Source organism: Amaranthus tricolor, chromosome 13 (genome assembly GCF_026212465.1).
Source record: "Amaranthus tricolor cultivar Red isolate AtriRed21 chromosome 13, ASM2621246v1, whole genome shotgun sequence".
Classification (NCBI taxonomy): domain Eukaryota; kingdom Viridiplantae; phylum Streptophyta; class Magnoliopsida; order Caryophyllales; family Amaranthaceae; genus Amaranthus; species Amaranthus tricolor.
In genome coordinates this window covers 7,740,200-7,758,799 of record NC_080059.1, presented here as the reverse complement: position 1 = coordinate 7,758,799, position 18,600 = coordinate 7,740,200, and the positions used below count along the sequence as shown (strand labels likewise).

Here is an 18,600-nt window from a genome sequence, read left to right as displayed (position 1 = left end):
AGATCGATTTCGATTCTTGAGTTTTGAATCGGTTTAATTGTAAACACTGGTTTTTATATAATTGTAAATTCATTTCGAACTCGGATCAACGTTAGATTCGATTACATTGGATAAATATCATATCGTTGGGTCTGTTTTAAACACTTCTAATTCTTTTAACCACTTGCTATGACCAAGAAATTAAGTCTTACTCTAAAAGTCAATTTTAGCGACCAGACTAAATGGTAGCAATCTAGGCCGCTATACGGTTATTACGCATAAAATTTGGTATCGTTCGACAGATCCCATCAAATAGATTCAAAAGTGCTTATCAATAAATATTCCAGAAAATGCCATTCATTAATGCAGGCCATTTGGGGGGGGGGGGGGGGGGGGGGGGGGGTTGACTTCCAGCTCGTCATCCCCTGCGTCATGTATATTTCCTTCCTATATTAAACTAATAAGAAACCTCTATCTAGATCTATCAATAAGAACATCATAAAGAAAATGGCATTTTTAACAGGAATTGATATTCTGAAAACATTAGTGAGCTCAGTATTTGTTGCAATCTTAATCTTAATCACAAACTGGTTATGGGTGATACCCAAAAGAAAGGAGAAATTTCTCAGAGAACAAGGTTTACCTGGTACTTCTTACAACTTCTTGTTTGGAGACATGAAAGATCACTCCTCCATGAAAACTTCAGCATTACAAAAACCCATGAGTTCCTTCACCGATGATTATTATCCGCGTGTCGAACCGTTTGGCTATCAGAACTCCAAAAGATTTGGTTTGTATTCTTAATTTTATTCATCTTTGTCCTCAATTTACTTCCTTTCTTGTTAGTATATAAGTTTGGTGGGCTACTTCTAGCATCGTATGGTCTAGAGAAGGAACCTCGTTAAGTTTGTGTGTGGTCAATTGTCATCTTACATGGGCTTTATTAGAGTATATAAGATATCCTGGAGCCTTAACCATCAGCTTAAGCTTTTAGTTGAGTTGGTTCCTTGACATAGTATCAGAAGCCAACGTGACAAGAGGTCACGGATTCAAATCTCAATCACTCCTCATTTAAAGTGGAATATTTAGCGCCAGGTATAAGAAGGACCAGTGCTGTATCCACACTTCTAACCCAATGGACTCTCGTGTGAGGGGGCGTATTAGAGTATATAACATATCTTGGGGCCTCAACCATCGGCATAAACTTTTAATTGAGTTGTTTTCTTTACAGGCTTGTCCACACGAGCCTATGACGGTTTGTCATTGAGATTTTGTGTATAATGGGATTGATGTTAGTTTCATGATAAGTATCTATGCAGGGAAGAACTTCTTAGTCTGGGCTGGTCCGACGCCTATGATATCCATCTCAACACCAGAACTAATAAGAGAGGTCTTCACAAAGATGCATGATTTTCAAAAGGCCAAGTTCAGCCCCATTTTTGACAAGCTTTTTCCCGGTCTAGTTAGCTATGAGGGTGAGAAATGGGCACAACATCGGAAAATCATTAATCCTGCCTTCCATATGGAGAAGTTGAAGGTATTCACTATACTTTTTTCTAACTTGTTGCCAATGATTCCGACATTTTCGATGATTAAAAATTGATCGTGCGTTTGTTCTCACATTCTGTGATAGTTACAGCTTATGATTTACGCTAAAATTCTTTAAAACTTTTGGGGATTGTTACAGCTTATGTTGCCAGCATTCCGTGATACTTGTGCTGAAATGATCAATAAATGGGAAATGATAGTAGCTGAAACAGAATCAGGGGAGCTAGATGTGTGGCCAGATATAAAGAAACTCACAGCAGATGTGATCTCTCGAGCAGCGTTCAGTAGCAGCTACAAGGACGGACAAAGAATATTCGAACTTCTGAAAGAACAGACTGACTTGGCTAATCTTATGATGCACTCAATTTATATCCCAGGTTACAGGTAATTTACAATCTATAACATCCTGTAGTCATTCTACTAATTGACTACACAAAATAAACATTTGATCATACCTGCATACTTGTGTTCAGATTCATTCCCACACCCAAAAACAGGAGATTTAAGAAGCTCCAAGATCAAATAAATGGTTTATTGCGCGTACTTGTGAACACGAGAAAGGAGGAAATCGAGGCGGGAGAAGAAGTAAAGGCTGACTTGTTGGGTATACTCATGGATTCCAATTTAAATGAAATTCGACAAACTGTTGGCAAGAACAAAGACGAGCATGCAGGGATGAGTCTCGAAGAAGTAATCGAAGAGTGTAAACTATTCTATTTGGCAGGACACGAAACTACTTCGACATTATTAACATGGACAATGCTCTTGTTGAGCAAGCACCAAGATTGGCAGGCACGAACTAGAGAAGAAGTCTTGCAAACATTTGGGAGTAATGTGCCAGATTTCGAAGGTTTGAGCCATTTGAAGATTGTAAGCTTTCCTATATTTAACCTCCATTAAATGATTGCTAAAAAGAATGAAACTGAACACTGTAGTGTGTTTGTTTCAGGTAACAATGACACTCTATGAGGTCCTCAGGCTATACCCACCAGTAATTCAACTGTCACGAAGGGTAAGTAAGGATACTGATCTAGGTAAGTTCTCACTTCCCTCGGGCTCATTGGTCGCTTTCCCAATAGTTTTGGTTCACCGTGATGAGGAATATTGGGGAGATGACGCCCACGAATTTAAGCCAGAAAGGTTTTCTGAAGGGATCTCCAAGGCAACAAAAGGAAATAGCTCATTTTTTCCCTTTGGAATGGGACCGAGAATATGCATAGGCGAAAGGTTTGCCATGGCCGAAGCCAAAATGGCTTTATCGATGATCTTACAACGTTTTTCCTTTAAGCTTTCACAATCTTATACTCATGCACCCATAAATGTCATGTTTCTACAACCTCAACATGGTGCTCCAATAATCCTACACAAGCTTTGATAGTAAGCAATGATAGAGTAAATCTAGTGCACATTACACCTTCGTCTATTTGTATGCAAAATAACAAAATGAATTGCGAATGCCTTGATATTAAAAACAAATTATAAATCGCGTAAGACTTGTGCATCTGTTTCAATTTTTGAAGTAAAATTTGATATACGAATGACTGTGAAATACTTGTTCTTTTTATACGTAAAGAAAGCATATCGAAAAAGGGTAAAGCTCCCGCTTTAAGAAAACTCGAAGAGTAAACTCTTAACTGCAATCTTTCTAAAGCTTTAAAGGTTTGAAGGCGTAGTATAAACCTTTCTTTCCTTGAAATGAACTCCTTATGGGGCATCACCTCCATGACTTTATTACTAGTGTATCAGCAATGACTTTGATTTCTCCTATTATGCATGTATCACTGCAAAACACAAGGAAGAATGTCTCATGTGTTATAAGATATAAAAGAGAAATCAATGCCAAATAATAAAGAAAAATAGTTAACAAATGAACATAAATTTTTTTTGATGGAATTGCTTGAAGTTTAAGGAAGGGAACTCATGGACCATGGTCTAATGAAATTATGCCAGAGTCAAATTAAAGGCTACAAAAGCATTTATCACCCAATTGCAAACTCTCATGACCTACACGGGTTTTAATAGGTCATATGTATGCAATTTTATCTTCGTGAAAATAAAAGATTTTTTTGGAGCAACTCTTGTATAATAGTGAATAATGATGAGACCGATCTAAAGTGACTTCTAAACGATTAAAAATGAGTGTTTTAAAATCCGAAGTGTCAATTTGTAAACTAACGTATTACCAACCCAAGACAAGTTGGTAGTGATTAGAAGTCTGTAGAATTTGGACGGTAATCAAACTCTTCTTCCCATGCTTCATGACTCTAATGACCCGTTTGGTTGTTGTACTAAATTTTGGAATGATTAGAAATTTGTAGAAGTCTGTAAACTATTCCCACCATTCAATACTGATTACCAAACGAGCCATAGATGGATAAGTCCAAAGATACACTCTTCTCTATACGAATTTACGGAAAACACCCATATTCGAAGGTCTAACATCATAGAGCATTTAGAGAGCTAAATCTTACATTGAGGAATAAGCATAATTATCAGAATCCTGATTCTGATCAATGATTCTACGATCTTACGATCCAAAAATGGGCGACCGATCCGGATCATAGGTAGAATCTTAATATGGTAGAATCGTGCGATCCTACTTAGCTCAAAAATTTAGGTGGTAGGATCATAACACGATTCTACGATCTTACGATCTAATGATCTGATCCTGTATGGTATAAATTTCACTTACGTATAAATATATATTTAAAATAATTATATAAATACCTTTATAAAATTCAAGTTTTTCATGATTTGCAGTTTAAAAATGATTAAAAATTATTATTTTTTCAGAACTTAATAGACACAGTCAAATAAGTTTTTACTTACACCTTAAAAACTTAAAAAGAGAACAAATATAATTGAATAATGCGTATTTGTAGGATCACTCGATCCTATGATCCATTCTCCCGATTTCGATCCTACCCTCTCAACGATACTTGGTAGAATCCCGATCCTAATAACCTTGGGAATAAGTATACAAACTCAATTACAGTAGCAGACAATGAAACTCATAATCCAAACTACTAAGTTATTCTTTTAGAGCCAGGTTTCATAGTTCCCCATGCAGCATCATTGAACCACATAAACAGCTTCTTGCCTTCTACAATTTCTTTATAGAAGATGATGAATATTCAAACACATGTGTGTAATGGGGGTCCAAGGGTTACAAGTGCATTTCTCAAACATGAATGTTTTTACAGAGATCTCAACAAATTATACCCATGTTCGATTCATAACAACATCTAAGTTCAAATAAATGTGGATAACGTAAGTAAGCTACAAAGGATACTCCCTACATCACCTTAAGGATGTCCTCAAATGAACAATCACAAACTAAAGGCATAACTATAGTGTCCAAACAATACTTTCAATCACACTTTTCAAAGAATGTAAACAAATTGCTTATCATGGCACCTATTGATGCATAATCTTCCTTCACATCATTGTACTTCACATAATTGTATAGTTTTTATGTTCCCTCTTTTGCTCGAACAACATTAAATCGTTCATATATAATCAATTGCATGTCCAAGTTGCTTTGCCATTTATGATGAGCATCGAAACATAACTATGACACAAGCACAAGAAACATTCTCCTACAACGTGATAAAAGTAGCGTTATGGCATGATGTGAATATTTAAAATGTATAAGATATATAAACACAAATTGTGCTCAACTCCTAATTAAAAAAAATTTCTATTCTAGTTGTATCTATAACCTAGTAGTTTCATACTAGTTTTCTAATTGTATACTTTATTTAAAGTTCAAGTTCCTGGAAAACTACATTTAGTTAATTTCAATCAAGTTTAAGGTTAGTCTATTTTTTATTTCAAATTCAGAAATCAGATCCTGGCCACATGTTTTTGTAAGGTACACTTGTGACCAAAATATTGTATGAGATTCTGACTAGGTATCCGAAAAAGACGTGTCTGACATAGCGAAATTATAAAAATAAAGATCTAGGACATCTATCGTTTGATTTACGTGATAAGATATCTCTCATAGTTATCATGTCACAACAACAATGTCAAAATCTTATTTGAACCATATGAAATCGGCTACCACAATATCCATGCATTGCGATAAAACTAATTCAGAATGAATATGCACGGAATTCTTCATGGACAAGCGCTCTCAATGGTCTCCCTAATCAGAAAAGGGAGAAAATCTATTCAAAGGAGTAACTATACCAATAAAAGAAGAGCCTATAAGAAGCGAGCAGCTTTTATGTATCCATGAAACTAGCTTTCATAAATCCCAATATTGTGCTTAGATGGTTTTACTCAAATGTTTATCACAATAGCCTATAAGAAGTGAGCAGCTCATCCTTTTATATAAATGATATACCTCTGCCTCCAATTCATTTTTCGTTTAAAAAGTGGAATAATTGATCTACATAGATATAGCAATAAGGTAACCCCCTCGGATTTCTCAATACTCACAAAGGGACACATTAGGGAGAAGCTAAAAAACCACTCGGTTCCAAAACATAACAAAAGAGAACTCCAATTCGCAAAAGATCATATCATTCCTCTACTTAACAAAGCAACATAATGGAAAAAACATTGTACCAAAAAATCTAATGCCTTGCTCCCCTTCCCAACGAATCCCAACCACACGATGTAATCTCTTCCATAGATACATTGCCACATGAAACTTGAAAACCCAATCAAATCTAATCTTTTCACCAGCAAAATACTCCTATAAAATACAAAAACAAGGGAATAGGCCTGAATGAAGTATCCAGTCCTGCAGATTACCACGAGACTAAGCTTCTCTAAGTTAACAACCCGAACATTGCAATGTCAATTCTTTAGTCTATGTTTGGCAAATGGAAATTAAAATCCTCAGAGTAATAACGACAATGAGTCCACTAGGCCAGGATTTACCAAATTTCAGAATACAACAATCAATCCATACATGATTTCTCCCTAATCTTAACATTGTAAGGCATAGAAACCACATCAATTACAGATAAGTTTCATACATACTAGGCAACTACTGACAAGAATTGCTTACAGAATTGAGACCTATAGTCGATTTATCTCATCAATTTGCTTTGTATAATAAATTAACTAGCTCACCATCAGCAACACAAATTTCACATCTTTGATCAGTGTTAACATCCAAAATCAAAATGATTATAAGGTAAACCGCACCGATAACTAAATCAGTGTTTGTGTAATAGAACAATGCATTATTGTAAAATGTGACTAACTACCCAGCAAAACAAACAGTACTCAGCATTTTGCATTGACAACATTTTAGATAAAAGAAGGCCCAAACGCATAAGTTTTACCTGCCTTCCTTCAAAATCAGCCATTCTGTAGTCTGTACAATCACTATTTAAGCGAGAGAGGTTAAAGTCAACTCTGAGATCTTTGTGCATTGCCACTAAGAACCAAGCTATCCACACAAGTATCCACATATAAACAATGAACATGTTTTCCCAAATGCTCAATTTGATGGGTTGTAATATTATGATTCATAATGTTATAAGACATCAATTTATTGTCTCTATGTAGCAAGAATGTGCCAGTTTTCTCAACATATAGAAACTTGGTGGATGAATGGGTAAAATACTCAAAGAATTCATAAGCATCCAAGGTGGAATCTCCATGAAAACATTGATGCCAACCAACCTTTCCAACATTCGTTTCCATTACCCATATGCAACTTTTATCTCGAGAGATGCCAAAAACAGCTAACGACTCACCAAGGACAAATAAAAACCTGAGCATCTTATCCCCATTATCAGGCAGTTCCACAAAGCTGAATTTCTCAGCATCAAACTCAAAACAAAGAAGAACGGCATCGTCTTGCTCGGTACCATTGAGAGGTCTCCAATACACAGTCCCTTGACAGTAAACAACCCCATACCCAGAAATTATTCTTTGAATACACCAATTTGGGACAGTAATCGTGCCCAATTCGACACTCCAAAGATTATCATTCAGTGAATAAACCGCGATCGAAAGCTTGCCAATTACAATATCAACAGAGTGAAAAGCAACAACCTTATGATCAAAACAGGAAGCTGCAAACCCCAGATAAATCCCACCTTGATTAGGTAAAATATACAAAGGACAACTAGGTAATAACACAGATTTCTTAATAGATGGGTTCCATAACATCAAATCTCTAACAAAATAACCATTATCCTCCATCAACATCAACCCATTAACCATATCAGTTCCATAAACCATATCAAATTTGGAATTAATCATGAACTGGGTAGTTTTTCTTAATGTATCCCTACGACGAATCTTATATAACAATGCAATTGAACCACTTTTCATTAGCCTTTCTAGAATTAACAGATTAATATTGCAGGAATTAATAGGGCAAAGTTTAAGATGCAAAGAAATGAAATCAGGGGAATCAATTACAGAACACCATGATTTACATACACACCTGAATCTTAAGAGGGTTTTGGCGGGTAATCTGGCGAAGATTTCCCTCCATAATTCAGGGGGTAAAGAAGAGATCTTTAGAGATGATGATGTTCTCTTCATAGGCCTCATTGAAAGGAGTTATGCTTAATCAGCATTAACAAGGGCTAATTAATTGTAAATTGAGATGAGATTTTCTGATTAAACTTGACGATGATCTTTTCTTCAATTCTCTTCACTTTTCTTTCTTCCTTTGCAAGTCAATTCGCAATTGTAAAATTGAAGAATCTTCTGTTTCCTGCAAAGAGATCTAAATCTATGCTGTACTCCACAAAGATTCTGCAAATGGTGATTCGGGCCAGCGTGCAGGCTCAAATGGGCCTACTGTTGTCTTTTCTATTTGTTAGTTTGGTCTTGGTCTGTTGGAGATGATCGAACTGTTTAAAAAAAAGTACTCCCTCTCCCATTTTCTACTCTTATTCTATATTATTTGTTATTTTGGTTATCTCATCAATTATTTTTATTTTTAGATAATTGCTTATCACATTCTTTGAATCTTATTTATACATTTAAATTGTCTTTTTAAAATCTATTCACACAATTTATTCTTTCTCTTTATTTATTTTTAATTTCTTAAAATCCCCATAATTTCTCTTTACTTCAAATCTATTGGAAGAGAATAACCTTGATTCAACCCTAATCTTCTATAAATTTCAATCTCTTAGATTAATTTTCATACTAACTTTCAATTTCAACAATTTTTTCTCACTTCTCAAATCTAAGATATAATGCAAAAAATTAATTTGAATATATTTTTTTTATCCCTTTAAATAATACTATTAAAATAAAAAATTCCTCATATATTTAAGTTAAATGGTGTTATTTCAAAAATACAGATCAAGTAACTCCTAGATTAGAGTACAAGCATTAAAGGTTGAAAACCTCCTAAATACACACAACTATTTTCAAGATTGGTTTTGAAAAGTCGCTAGTTTTTCTATTTCAACAATCCTAGGCTTCGATGGTTTTGAAAAGATTTCTTAATCTCAAATCTAAGAATCAAAAGCTGGTGCATATCAAAAAGTAGTATAATCTCTATTAAGTATTAACGCAAATTTCTTGAAAAAAATGGTACATCGTTGGGATAAATACTAGTTTTTCTATTTATTATTCATATTTTACTATTAAAGGATGACTTTAAAGTTAACCACTAAGATAAATTTAACTATATAAAAATTTCTAAAACTTAAATATTAAGTTTTAGATTATTGATGATAACTTAAAAAATATATATTTATTTATGTAAAAAATTAATTTTTAAGAATTCCTCTACTAGTTTTAAATATTTTATTCACATGTAATTTTTATAATTTATTAAAAACATGGTTCCAATAGTCAACTTATATTAGAATAATCAACAATAAAAATTGCATGAATGCGGTGGATCCAAATTTTATATTTAGTGGGGTTAAAAAGTCAATAAATCAACTTTAAAATACAAGTTAAAATTCGCAATATAAAAACTTAAATATAATCTGGAACAATTCTTGAAAACTATTTAGAAAAACCTTATTTTTGTGAAAAATTATCTAGAACAAATTTTTTTTGTCAAAAAATACCTAAAAAATTTAATTCATTTGTCAAAAGATACCTACTAACAAAATTATTGTTATTTTTGTTAATTTTCATGTGCAAGTCACGTGGCCAATAAAGAACTCCAATAAATAATATAGCAGTCCTCCCATCATCTTCCCCATTCAATAAATAAGAACCCTAAATTTGGAAAATACTTCTTCACCATTAAAAACCTACGAAAATCTTCAAAATCAAGCTTTTATGGTGTTCGAAAATCAAGCCTTCAAAGTCTGACATTCTTATTAATTAAACAATATAACAAAAACCTAGCAAACAGTTATAAGTTAACTGTCTTTTTTATAATTATCCTCGACGAGGTTATATAAAAATCAAAGTTTTTTATTTTGAAAAATAATCCAAATTAAAAATTTTTAAATAAATTTTGGAAAACTTTAATATTTACTGTAAAATTCAAGTGGGTAAATTCACCCCATTGCCAATAACCTCCCTTTGTACTGTGCATGATTAACTATGGTATCAAACCACAACCACGCATTGTTCTACTACTGTACTACGCTATGATCTAGTCAATTCGACATAATAGTATAATTGTGTGGTCCAATTCGAGACACAATTTCAGCACAAGACAAAACCTCATGATTGAAATAAATTAAATTTGTAAATGAAATAGAACAAACTAAAATGTCAATTACATCAAATTCAATTAAACAAAAGAAATGCTTAATTGCTAGTCATCATCATTCTATTCAGTGTATCTCGCTCACAAAAAAACTATGGACAAAGTTTGGGGAGGGAAGGACGGCGGCAACTCATATCTATTACCGGTGAAAACAATAAATTGAATTGTTCCTATGATTCCTCTAAACCCAATATTCTCTCCATCCACCTAAATTCGTAATATTTTTCATTTTAGTTCGTCTCATTAATTTGTCATAATTTTTGTTATGATTCACATTATTTTTTTACTTCTCATTTATACATTTAATTTACCTTTTCGTCTCATCTATATATTTTTTTACTTTTATTTTACTACTATTCAAATTTTCTTTAATTTGCTCTCCAAATGTACTTGAACTTGCTCAGACAGAATGAGTAATCATACATTACTATAAAAGGACCAAAAAACTCCATATGTCGATTTTATAAAGTATTGTATTAATTATGATTTTAACTATCATACAATATTATGAAAGGATTGGAAATTTTCACATGTCAAATTTATAGAGTATTGCATTAATTATGATTTTAAGTATTAAAGGTAAGTTTTAAAAAAGAATTTTTATTAGATCAAATCATATAATCATACATCATATCTTATCATATGATACAATCATATCGTACGATGATAAAATATGATAAAAAAAGCTAGAAAATTCCATACGACGATTTTATGGAGTTTTGCATTAATTATGATTTTAAGGTAAGTTTTTAAAAAGATTTTTATTACATTAAATCTACAATCACAGAATACGACAAAAGAATAGGAAAATTGCAAATGACGATTTTATAGAGCTTTACCAAATAAAATCGCTTTTACATGTTAAAATGTGATTGTGCAACATTTAAACTGTGTTCACTATATTATGCAATTACATCAAATTTTTATTTATAGATATTTTAATACTTACAAATTTTGTGCATTGCACGAGTTTGTATATTAGAATTTTAATAAAAATAAAGTTATCTATTATATTTTATTTGTCTAAACGATAGAATTTAATACATATAACTCGGTTCCGTAAAATATATGTACTACTTTCTCCGTTTCATTATACTTGTTACATTTCACTTTTTACGCATTCCAATGCGTTATTTTATTTATTTATATGTTGAACTATACAAATCTAAAAATTATAAAAAGTTAATATTATGAAAATATACGATTAGATGATTCAAATAAGATCCCACTTGACTATATTTTTACCTACACATTAATCGCAATATATAAAATAAGTTTAATAATGAATAGTGCACATAATCGAAATGTAACGAGTATTTCAGAACGGGGGAAGTATTAAGTAAAAATAGATTTACTTTATCAAAAGTTAGTAATAAAAAAATAATAAAAATACGTTTGCAAAAGTAGGCAAATAGTTGGACAAGTAAACAAGTATATACCGGTTATTATTTATTTTACTTGTTCCATTTACGTTTTGTCACTAATTACAAATTTTTTTAATTTATATTAAGTTTTTAATTTATAATTTAAAATATAGTGAAGTAAAATTTTCTTATATTAGTCTTAACTTTTTATAGTAATTTTAAGTTAAACATAATTAGAGATTTGAAAGTTAAATATTATCCTATAAAGGTGAAAAGGTAAATGACATAAGTAAAATAAATAGGATGAACTAGAACTGTAGAAGCATTTCCCCTCAATCTTCATATAGTATTAGTATTATAAGAACCGGCCTAAGGTTGATGACTTGATGTAATACCAGAAATGGAAACATCTACAGCAAAGTTCATTTTAAATACAGTAATCTGTATAGTTATTGTGGCAGGGTTACTAAAAGTAGCAAACTGGGTATGGGTGAGACCAAAGAAGCTGGAAAGACAGTTAAGACAACAAGGTTTATTGGGCACTTCTTACAAGCTTTTCTATGGAGATTTGAAAGAAATATCTTTGATGCGCAAACAAGCATTGAAAACCCCCATGTCAAGCTTCTCCAACAATTACATACCACGCATTCTTCCTTTCCCACATCGGCTCGTCCAGGAATTTGGTATGATTAGTCCTCAATTTATTTTTTATTAGATCTGTGTTTAGGATGGTTTGTTATTAATTATTTATGTTTTTCCAATTTTATGTTGACGTTGGCGATAAGGATAATCCAATTTAATAATCTGTAAACAACAAGAATATGATTGCCTGCAGTGCACACAAACCTTAATGAGATTTGATTTGGGATCAGATGTGTGTTATTTTTTGAATCTGACAAAATTAAGATATCAGTTTTAGGTTTAATTGTAAGCCCTTCATTTGCCTTAGAGAAAATTAATTAAAACTTACATCTCTTGTTTATATACTAGTACATTTTTGTTAGGGTTTTCTTAATTCTAGCATAATCATTTTATATTTACAAAATCAGAATATTTTATTTTCTATTTTATAACATAACTAGATTGGAGGAGAAGTTATAGGGGTGTTTGGATGTTTTAAATTGGCTGGTTGATGGTTTTTGGCTTTTAGTTTGCTAGTTGGTCATGATAAAAAAAAGTATTTGACAAATGGTTTTGTAAGCCAACTAATAAAGCTTGTTTTTAAGTCAAAATAAAAAAGCTATTCCAGTTAATTTTTTTTGTTGACTTTTGACTTGTTAACCATTTTTCTCTAATAAAAGGTTATAGTCAATACTGAAATTTACCAAACATTTTCATAAATAATTGACTTTCTATTTAGCTTAATTAGCCATTAAAAACAGCCAACATCTCCAACTAATCAAACAATTCAAATAAAACGCAAACAACCAATTACAAAACACACCATAACATAAGAATAGCGCCTAAGTGGGAATGGAATTTTTATGTCAACATTTACATGGCAAATATATATGATCGGACGGAGTTTAACGGGAGGGATTTATAATTGCTCAACTCTAGGATATTTAGGCGTAGTTTTTATTATGTTGATAGCGAAGTTAGTAAATATTTTTTCTGATTTTTAATAGTTGTTATATTTTTGTTTTTCATACTATTTAATGTACGATTTTAATTTTTAATATCTTGAATTTCATATGATACAAAATTCTAAAAAGTTAATATTATAAAAATATGCATTAAGACGAATCTAACAAGATCCTGCTTGACTATATTTTACATTATACGTGAAAAAATATATAAGAAATAAGATCAATTGAGAACAGTAATTGCTATAAAAAAATTGGAGAAAATATTAGTAAGTCTTTTAAGTCTAAGATTACAAATGTATCATTGCATCATGTATATATATAAAAATGCAACAAAATTATTAAATGTTAAAGTTATGAAAGGCATTATACTTGTAGTATGCTGTCTACAAATAAACGATATTGAAAAAAATTCTTTAGATTCTAATTAAAAATGGTAGTTTATTGAAAAATAATTTATTACAATAATATACTACATCATTGTAGACACTTGAGCACGTACACTTCATTTTGGACAAAAACACGAAAATTTTCGTATATTAGATGAATTGTATTTTACGTTATGTTTATTGTCGATGATACTAAAGATATTATAATTGAAGATAGAAATTTGTGGTGTTGATGCAGGAAAAGACTATTTCTTTTGGGATGGTCTTACACCAATGGTAAACATCTCAAAGCCAGAATTAATTAGAGAAGTGTTAACCAATATACATGATTTTCAGAAACCAAGAATGAACCCGCTAGCTGACGAGTTCTACGCCGGGCTTATCAACTATGAGGGAGAGAAGTGGGTTAAACATAGGAAAATGATTATCCCTGCCTTCAATACAGAGAAGTTAAAGGTCATCTTTTAGCTATTTTTTCATAGATGAATTTTTAATATTTTGTCTCACTTATTTTGTTACGTTTTTTTTCTATAACTCTCACAATAAGATTTTTGACAAACAGTTGATTGTTGATAGCTGATTTTGAATCACTGCTATGAGCAACTTGTTTAAAAACAGCTTATTCATAAAAATATATAGTTTCAACCAACTAATTTACCAAACACTAGCATTGGATTTATCTGTATAAAATAAGTCAAAATTATCTAATAAGTTATTTTGCTAAACACCATAGTAAAAACGATGGATAAATATCCTAATTTCTCATTCCCATTTTGATTATCTTATTATAGCTTATGCTGCCAGCATTCTATGAAAGTTGTGTGGAAATGGTTGATAAATGGGAGAAAATAATAACTGAAAATGGTTCTAGTGAACTTGACGTATGGCCAGATCTTACTACACTCACAGCTGATGTAATCTCTAGAACTGCTTTTGGTAGTAGCTATAAGGATGGGCAACGAGTATTTGAGCTTCTAAGAGAGCAGCTTAACATGGCTTCTCTTATGCTACAATCAGTATACTTCCCTGGATTAAGGTAACTTGTATGCTGTAATTAAGTTCATCAATTTTTTGTGTTTCTTATTTATTTATGAGAAATTGCAGATAATGTTTCCTATCAGTTCAGAGTTTAACAAAAACAAGTGATCTTTGTTTAACATTGGTTCACCACTTAATATCATTAGAGTACGTAAAACAAGATGAATATTGTAGCTTTAACTTTGGATTCTAAGTACCCGACTCAAATGTTTTGTGAAGATTTCCATAATTTTGGTCCAAAATCGAGCCTCAGTTGGTCTTGTGTAATTGACAAGAAACCCGAGTAATTAATAGGGTGAATCAAAAATATGAGTTGGTCTTATGAATAGGTACATTCCAACAGCAAGAAATAGGAAGTTCAAGAAAGCTGGAGATGAAATACAAACAAGATTGAAGAAGATCATCAAGAAGAGGAAGGCAGAGATAGAAGCAGGAGAAGCAACAAAAACAGACCTATTAGGTGTACTTCTTAGTTCCAACATGAGTCTCCAGGAGGTAATCAATGAGTGTAAACTTTTCTACTTTGGTGGACAAGAAACCACTTCATTACTACTTGTTTGGACATTGCTCTTGTTGAGCAAGCATCAAGATTGGCAAGCACGAGCACGAGAAGAAGTGCTGCTTACCTTTGGAAATTCTGCACCTGATTTTGAAGGTTTAGCTCATTTAAAGACTGTAAGTTAATTATCCCTTCCTTCAATTTTTAAATGTTCTAGTAGATTATTTCCGTAATCATATTGCCTTTATCCAAAATTTTACTATGTGTACCTATTATATTCTGTTGGAATAGTTTATCCCACATTGATGAATTAAAGATGATGTGCACACTTAATTTACAAGTCATTGGCGTCATTCTTTCCATTGTCATATGATTTTCAAATGATACTTTTTGGCTTATGGAGTGTGAGCACCTCGTGTTTTTTCGATTCTTGGCCGGCATCTATAATATGTTCAGTTAAATTTAACATGGTATTAGAGCTGATGGTTCGATCATTAATTAAAATGATAGATCTGAAAAGAATGACATCCTACCCTAATTGATTGCTCCTACCTGCAAACTTGACGAGAGTTCACATGTGAGGGGGTTTTGGGAGATTTATCTCACAATGATGAATTAAAGATGGTGTATACACTTTATTAGTCATTGTAGTCCTTTCTTCCATTGACATATGATTTTGGGCTTGTATCTTTTTGACTTGGTGTGTGAGCACCTTGTCTTTCTTCGATTATTTGCTAGCATTCAGAATAAGTCCAACTAAATTTAACATATCCACAATGAAGGATTTTTTGAATCATATTTAATGTAAACTTTAACATTTCTCAGATGAACATGATTCTACACGAGGTTCTAAGATTATATTCACCGGCAATTGAACTTAAGAGAAGGGTTTCTAAAGACACAAGACTAGGAGATCTCTCAATCCCCGCTGGGACATTGATATGTTTACCATTACTATTTGTTCACCATGATACACAAATCTGGGGTGAAGATGCTCAAGAATTCAAACCAGAAAGGTTCAGAGAAGGGATCTCAGCAGCAACAAAAGGGAATATCTCATTCTTTCCCTTCAGTGTGGGACCAAGAGTATGCCCAGGAGAAAAGTTTTCTCTAATTGAAGCTAAAATGGCATTATCCATGATTTTGCAACGTTTTGTTTTTGAGCTTTCCTTAAACTATGTTCATGCACCCATGGATGTTATACTTGTACAACCTCAATATGGTGCTCAGATCATTTTGCGTTTATTATCGTGACCGTCAATTAGCAAGGGTAAAACAGGCTTTCGCCTAGGGTTCCAAAATTATATATAATTTATGTTTTTTTCTATGTAACATGCTATTTGGATTTTTTTTATATAAAGTTTTAAAATATGAACAATGCAAAATAAACAAATTATTACGCCTTAAATTTTTAAGGACTTTTTATCTTTTGCTTTGGGGCTTATATCTGAACGAGACGGGGTTGCTGATTATTGTGAGCACTTAGAAGCTTTGCTGCTGTAATTGTTGATCAATGGTATACTACTATTATACGATCATAACTATTATATGATCATCATCATAGTTTGAATACTGAAATGATTGTGAAACATATTATTGTATACTTGTTTGTGTTCCATTATATTTGTTATATTTGACTTTTTACGCAATTTAATGTGTTATTTTGATTATTTATATATTGAACTATGTGCATTTAAAAATTCTAAAAGTTAATATTATAAAAGTATGCGATTAGACGATTAAAAAAAATTTCACATGACTATATTTTTCTTACATTTTAACTGCAATAAATAAAATAAGCTTAAACAATAAATAGTGTCAATAACAATAATTTAGCAAGTACTAGTATTTAAGAACGAGGAAGTATTTGTTAATGCTAAGACTTTAGAGCACTCATTGGCTTATTTCTACGCTTATTTATTTTGAATACTCATGTTAAGAGATATTCAATTTAGGGTCTCTTGTTGATAAATAATTTAGTGTAAATATTCATGAAATTACCATGTTGTTTCTATAGTGATGAAATTATGATTCTATGATGATAAAATAATTTAGTATAAATTTTATGAAATTAAAATGTCATTTTCACAATAATGAAATTTTAATCATGTGGTAATAAGAATGAATATTGTAAATTTTCTTGAAGTGTACTATGTCATTCTCACAATAATAAAATTAACTTTAATTTTAAAAAATATTTGTTTTCTAATATTCTATGATCATCTGATGCCACATCTTCAAATGATGATGAATTGATATAAATTAATTTTTTAAAGAAAATAAAATGATCGAAATAGAACACACATGTGACATCACATGACTATCACACTTGCAACAAAATTTTCCTATTAAAACCATTCAAATTTAAACATTAATTTGGTCACCTAATACTCTTGTCTGTTTAGTACCAAGTACTAAGAGCATCTTTAATGTTGACCCAAAAAAAGTCATCATACTATTTTATAATTTTTCTCTCTCCTAAAAGTTTATCATTTAACCTAATTTTATTAACAATAATCTCTTTTAAAAGAGTATCATCTTGTCTCTCTTACTTTTATCTACCACAAGTCCACACTATACTTTCTCTTATTTTATCTAATACTTATTTTTATTTTTTTTCATAATAACATTCTCATGTACAAAGTTAATATAAATTTTTATTTTATTAAAATAAATTTAATTTTTTATTAATTAATTTTTTTTCCTTTTAATAAATCTGATATTTTTTTGATAAATATAAATTTATAGGCATCAATAATAATTAAATGAAATTCATTAAAATTAAGTAAAAATTACGATGCGCATAAAGAAAATGAATACACAAATTAAAAAACTAATGAAATAATTTAAATGGTACATTAGTTGAATCATTACATCTGGATAGTTTTATTAAAAGTTCTGGAAATAAACACTAATTAATAGAACTTCATTACATTTTGGGATGATTTTTGGTGTTTTCTAACAAAAAAAAATGTAGAAAAATAGGAAAGAAAATAAGTAAATATGAAATTATGTCAAAAAATATCAAAGTTGATCTTATTTTATAGATCTCGAAAAAATATGACTCTTGATATAATTTAATTTTAAAAAAAAATTTAATTAATTAAAATAGTCGTTTAAATAAATAAAAGTCTATTTTTTCATCCAATAAAATCGTGCCACTTGGAAAGGAGATGCAAAGGCTATCTGAATTATGAATTCAATAAATGCATGACATGTGGCAGAAATGTTGAAAAAAAATTAGTGACCGTTTTATTAGACGGGTCACATGATGACTCTTTTTCCCAACCTTTTCCGGACCCACCCCAAATAAAATCACTATCACCAATAACAGTAAATTTACTTTAGTTTGGTCATGTGATTTAAAATTAGATTACCATTACTAATGCTCTAAAAGCCCTATTTAGTTCACTTTTATAAAAATAAGTAATCAATAAAATATTAATTAGTAAAAATCAATTACAATCACTAAAATTACTTGTAATTTAAAAAAAGTAACTTTATCTATAAAATTCAGTTGGAATTT

At 31.1% G+C, this 18,600-nt stretch overlaps 3 protein-coding genes across 6 annotated transcripts; 2 read left to right on the top strand and 1 right to left on the bottom strand.

The window, feature by feature from the left end:
- Positions 1 to 404: 404 nt before the first annotated feature.
- Positions 405 to 2,902, top strand: LOC130798675 (cytochrome P450 CYP72A616-like). 3 transcript variants are annotated; one of them, XM_057661766.1, is made up of 5 exons: positions 405 to 769; positions 1,299 to 1,516; positions 1,667 to 1,911; positions 2,001 to 2,397; positions 2,477 to 2,902. In XM_057661766.1, the coding sequence occupies exons 1-5, from the start codon at positions 487 to 489 to the stop codon at positions 2,900 to 2,902; spliced, it is 1,569 nt and encodes a 522-aa protein (XP_057517749.1). In that variant the 5' UTR covers positions 405 to 486. The 3 variants fall into 3 exon arrangements, with proteins under 3 accessions (XP_057517749.1, XP_057517751.1, XP_057517750.1); XM_057661768.1 differs by having other exon boundaries at positions 2,001 to 2,377; positions 2,477 to 2,645; XM_057661767.1 differs by having other exon boundaries at positions 632 to 769; positions 1,288 to 1,516.
- Positions 2,903 to 3,032: 130 nt separating this feature from the next.
- Positions 3,033 to 8,375, bottom strand: LOC130798678 (putative F-box protein At3g28280). Of its 2 annotated transcripts, none has more exons than XM_057661773.1 (2): positions 6,831 to 8,375; positions 3,033 to 3,308 (listed from the first exon to the last, which is right to left on the bottom strand). In XM_057661773.1, the coding sequence occupies exon 1, from the start codon at positions 8,053 to 8,055 to the stop codon at positions 6,898 to 6,900; it is 1,158 nt and encodes a 385-aa protein (XP_057517756.1). In that variant the 5' UTR covers positions 8,056 to 8,375; the 3' UTR covers positions 3,033 to 3,308; positions 6,831 to 6,897. The 2 variants fall into 2 exon arrangements, with proteins under 2 accessions (XP_057517756.1, XP_057517755.1); XM_057661772.1 differs by having other exon boundaries at positions 3,033 to 5,126; positions 6,831 to 8,351.
- Positions 8,376 to 11,873: 3,498 nt separating this feature from the next.
- Positions 11,874 to 16,765, top strand: LOC130798673 (cytochrome P450 72A397-like). The gene is made up of 5 exons (XM_057661764.1): positions 11,874 to 12,245; positions 13,776 to 13,993; positions 14,329 to 14,573; positions 14,905 to 15,250; positions 15,900 to 16,765. Exons 1-5 carry the CDS (start codon positions 11,963 to 11,965, stop codon positions 16,326 to 16,328), a joined length of 1,521 nt encoding a protein of 506 aa, XP_057517747.1. The 5' UTR covers positions 11,874 to 11,962; the 3' UTR covers positions 16,329 to 16,765.
- Positions 16,766 to 18,600: the final 1,835 nt, after the last annotated feature.

Bases quoted from the DNA above. Each gene is read 5' to 3' on its own strand.
- LOC130798675 (XM_057661766.1), top strand. From the start codon at position 487: ATGGCATTTTTAACAGGAATTGATATTCTGAAAACATTAGTGAGCTCA. The intron at 770-1,298 runs GTTTGTATTCTT...GTATCTATGCAG, and splicing joins TCAGAACTCCAAAAGATTTG to GGAAGAACTTCTTAGTCTGG. The intron at 2,398-2,476 runs GTAAGCTTTCCT...TGTTTGTTTCAG, and splicing joins GTTTGAGCCATTTGAAGATT to GTAACAATGACACTCTATGA.
- LOC130798678 (XM_057661773.1), bottom strand. From the start codon at position 8,055: ATGAGGCCTATGAAGAGAACATCATCATCTCTAAAGATCTCTTCTTTA.
- LOC130798673 (XM_057661764.1), top strand. From the start codon at position 11,963: ATGGAAACATCTACAGCAAAGTTCATTTTAAATACAGTAATCTGTATA. The intron at 14,574-14,904 runs GTAACTTGTATG...TCTTATGAATAG, and splicing joins GTATACTTCCCTGGATTAAG to GTACATTCCAACAGCAAGAA. The intron at 15,251-15,899 runs GTAAGTTAATTA...AACATTTCTCAG, and splicing joins GTTTAGCTCATTTAAAGACT to ATGAACATGATTCTACACGA.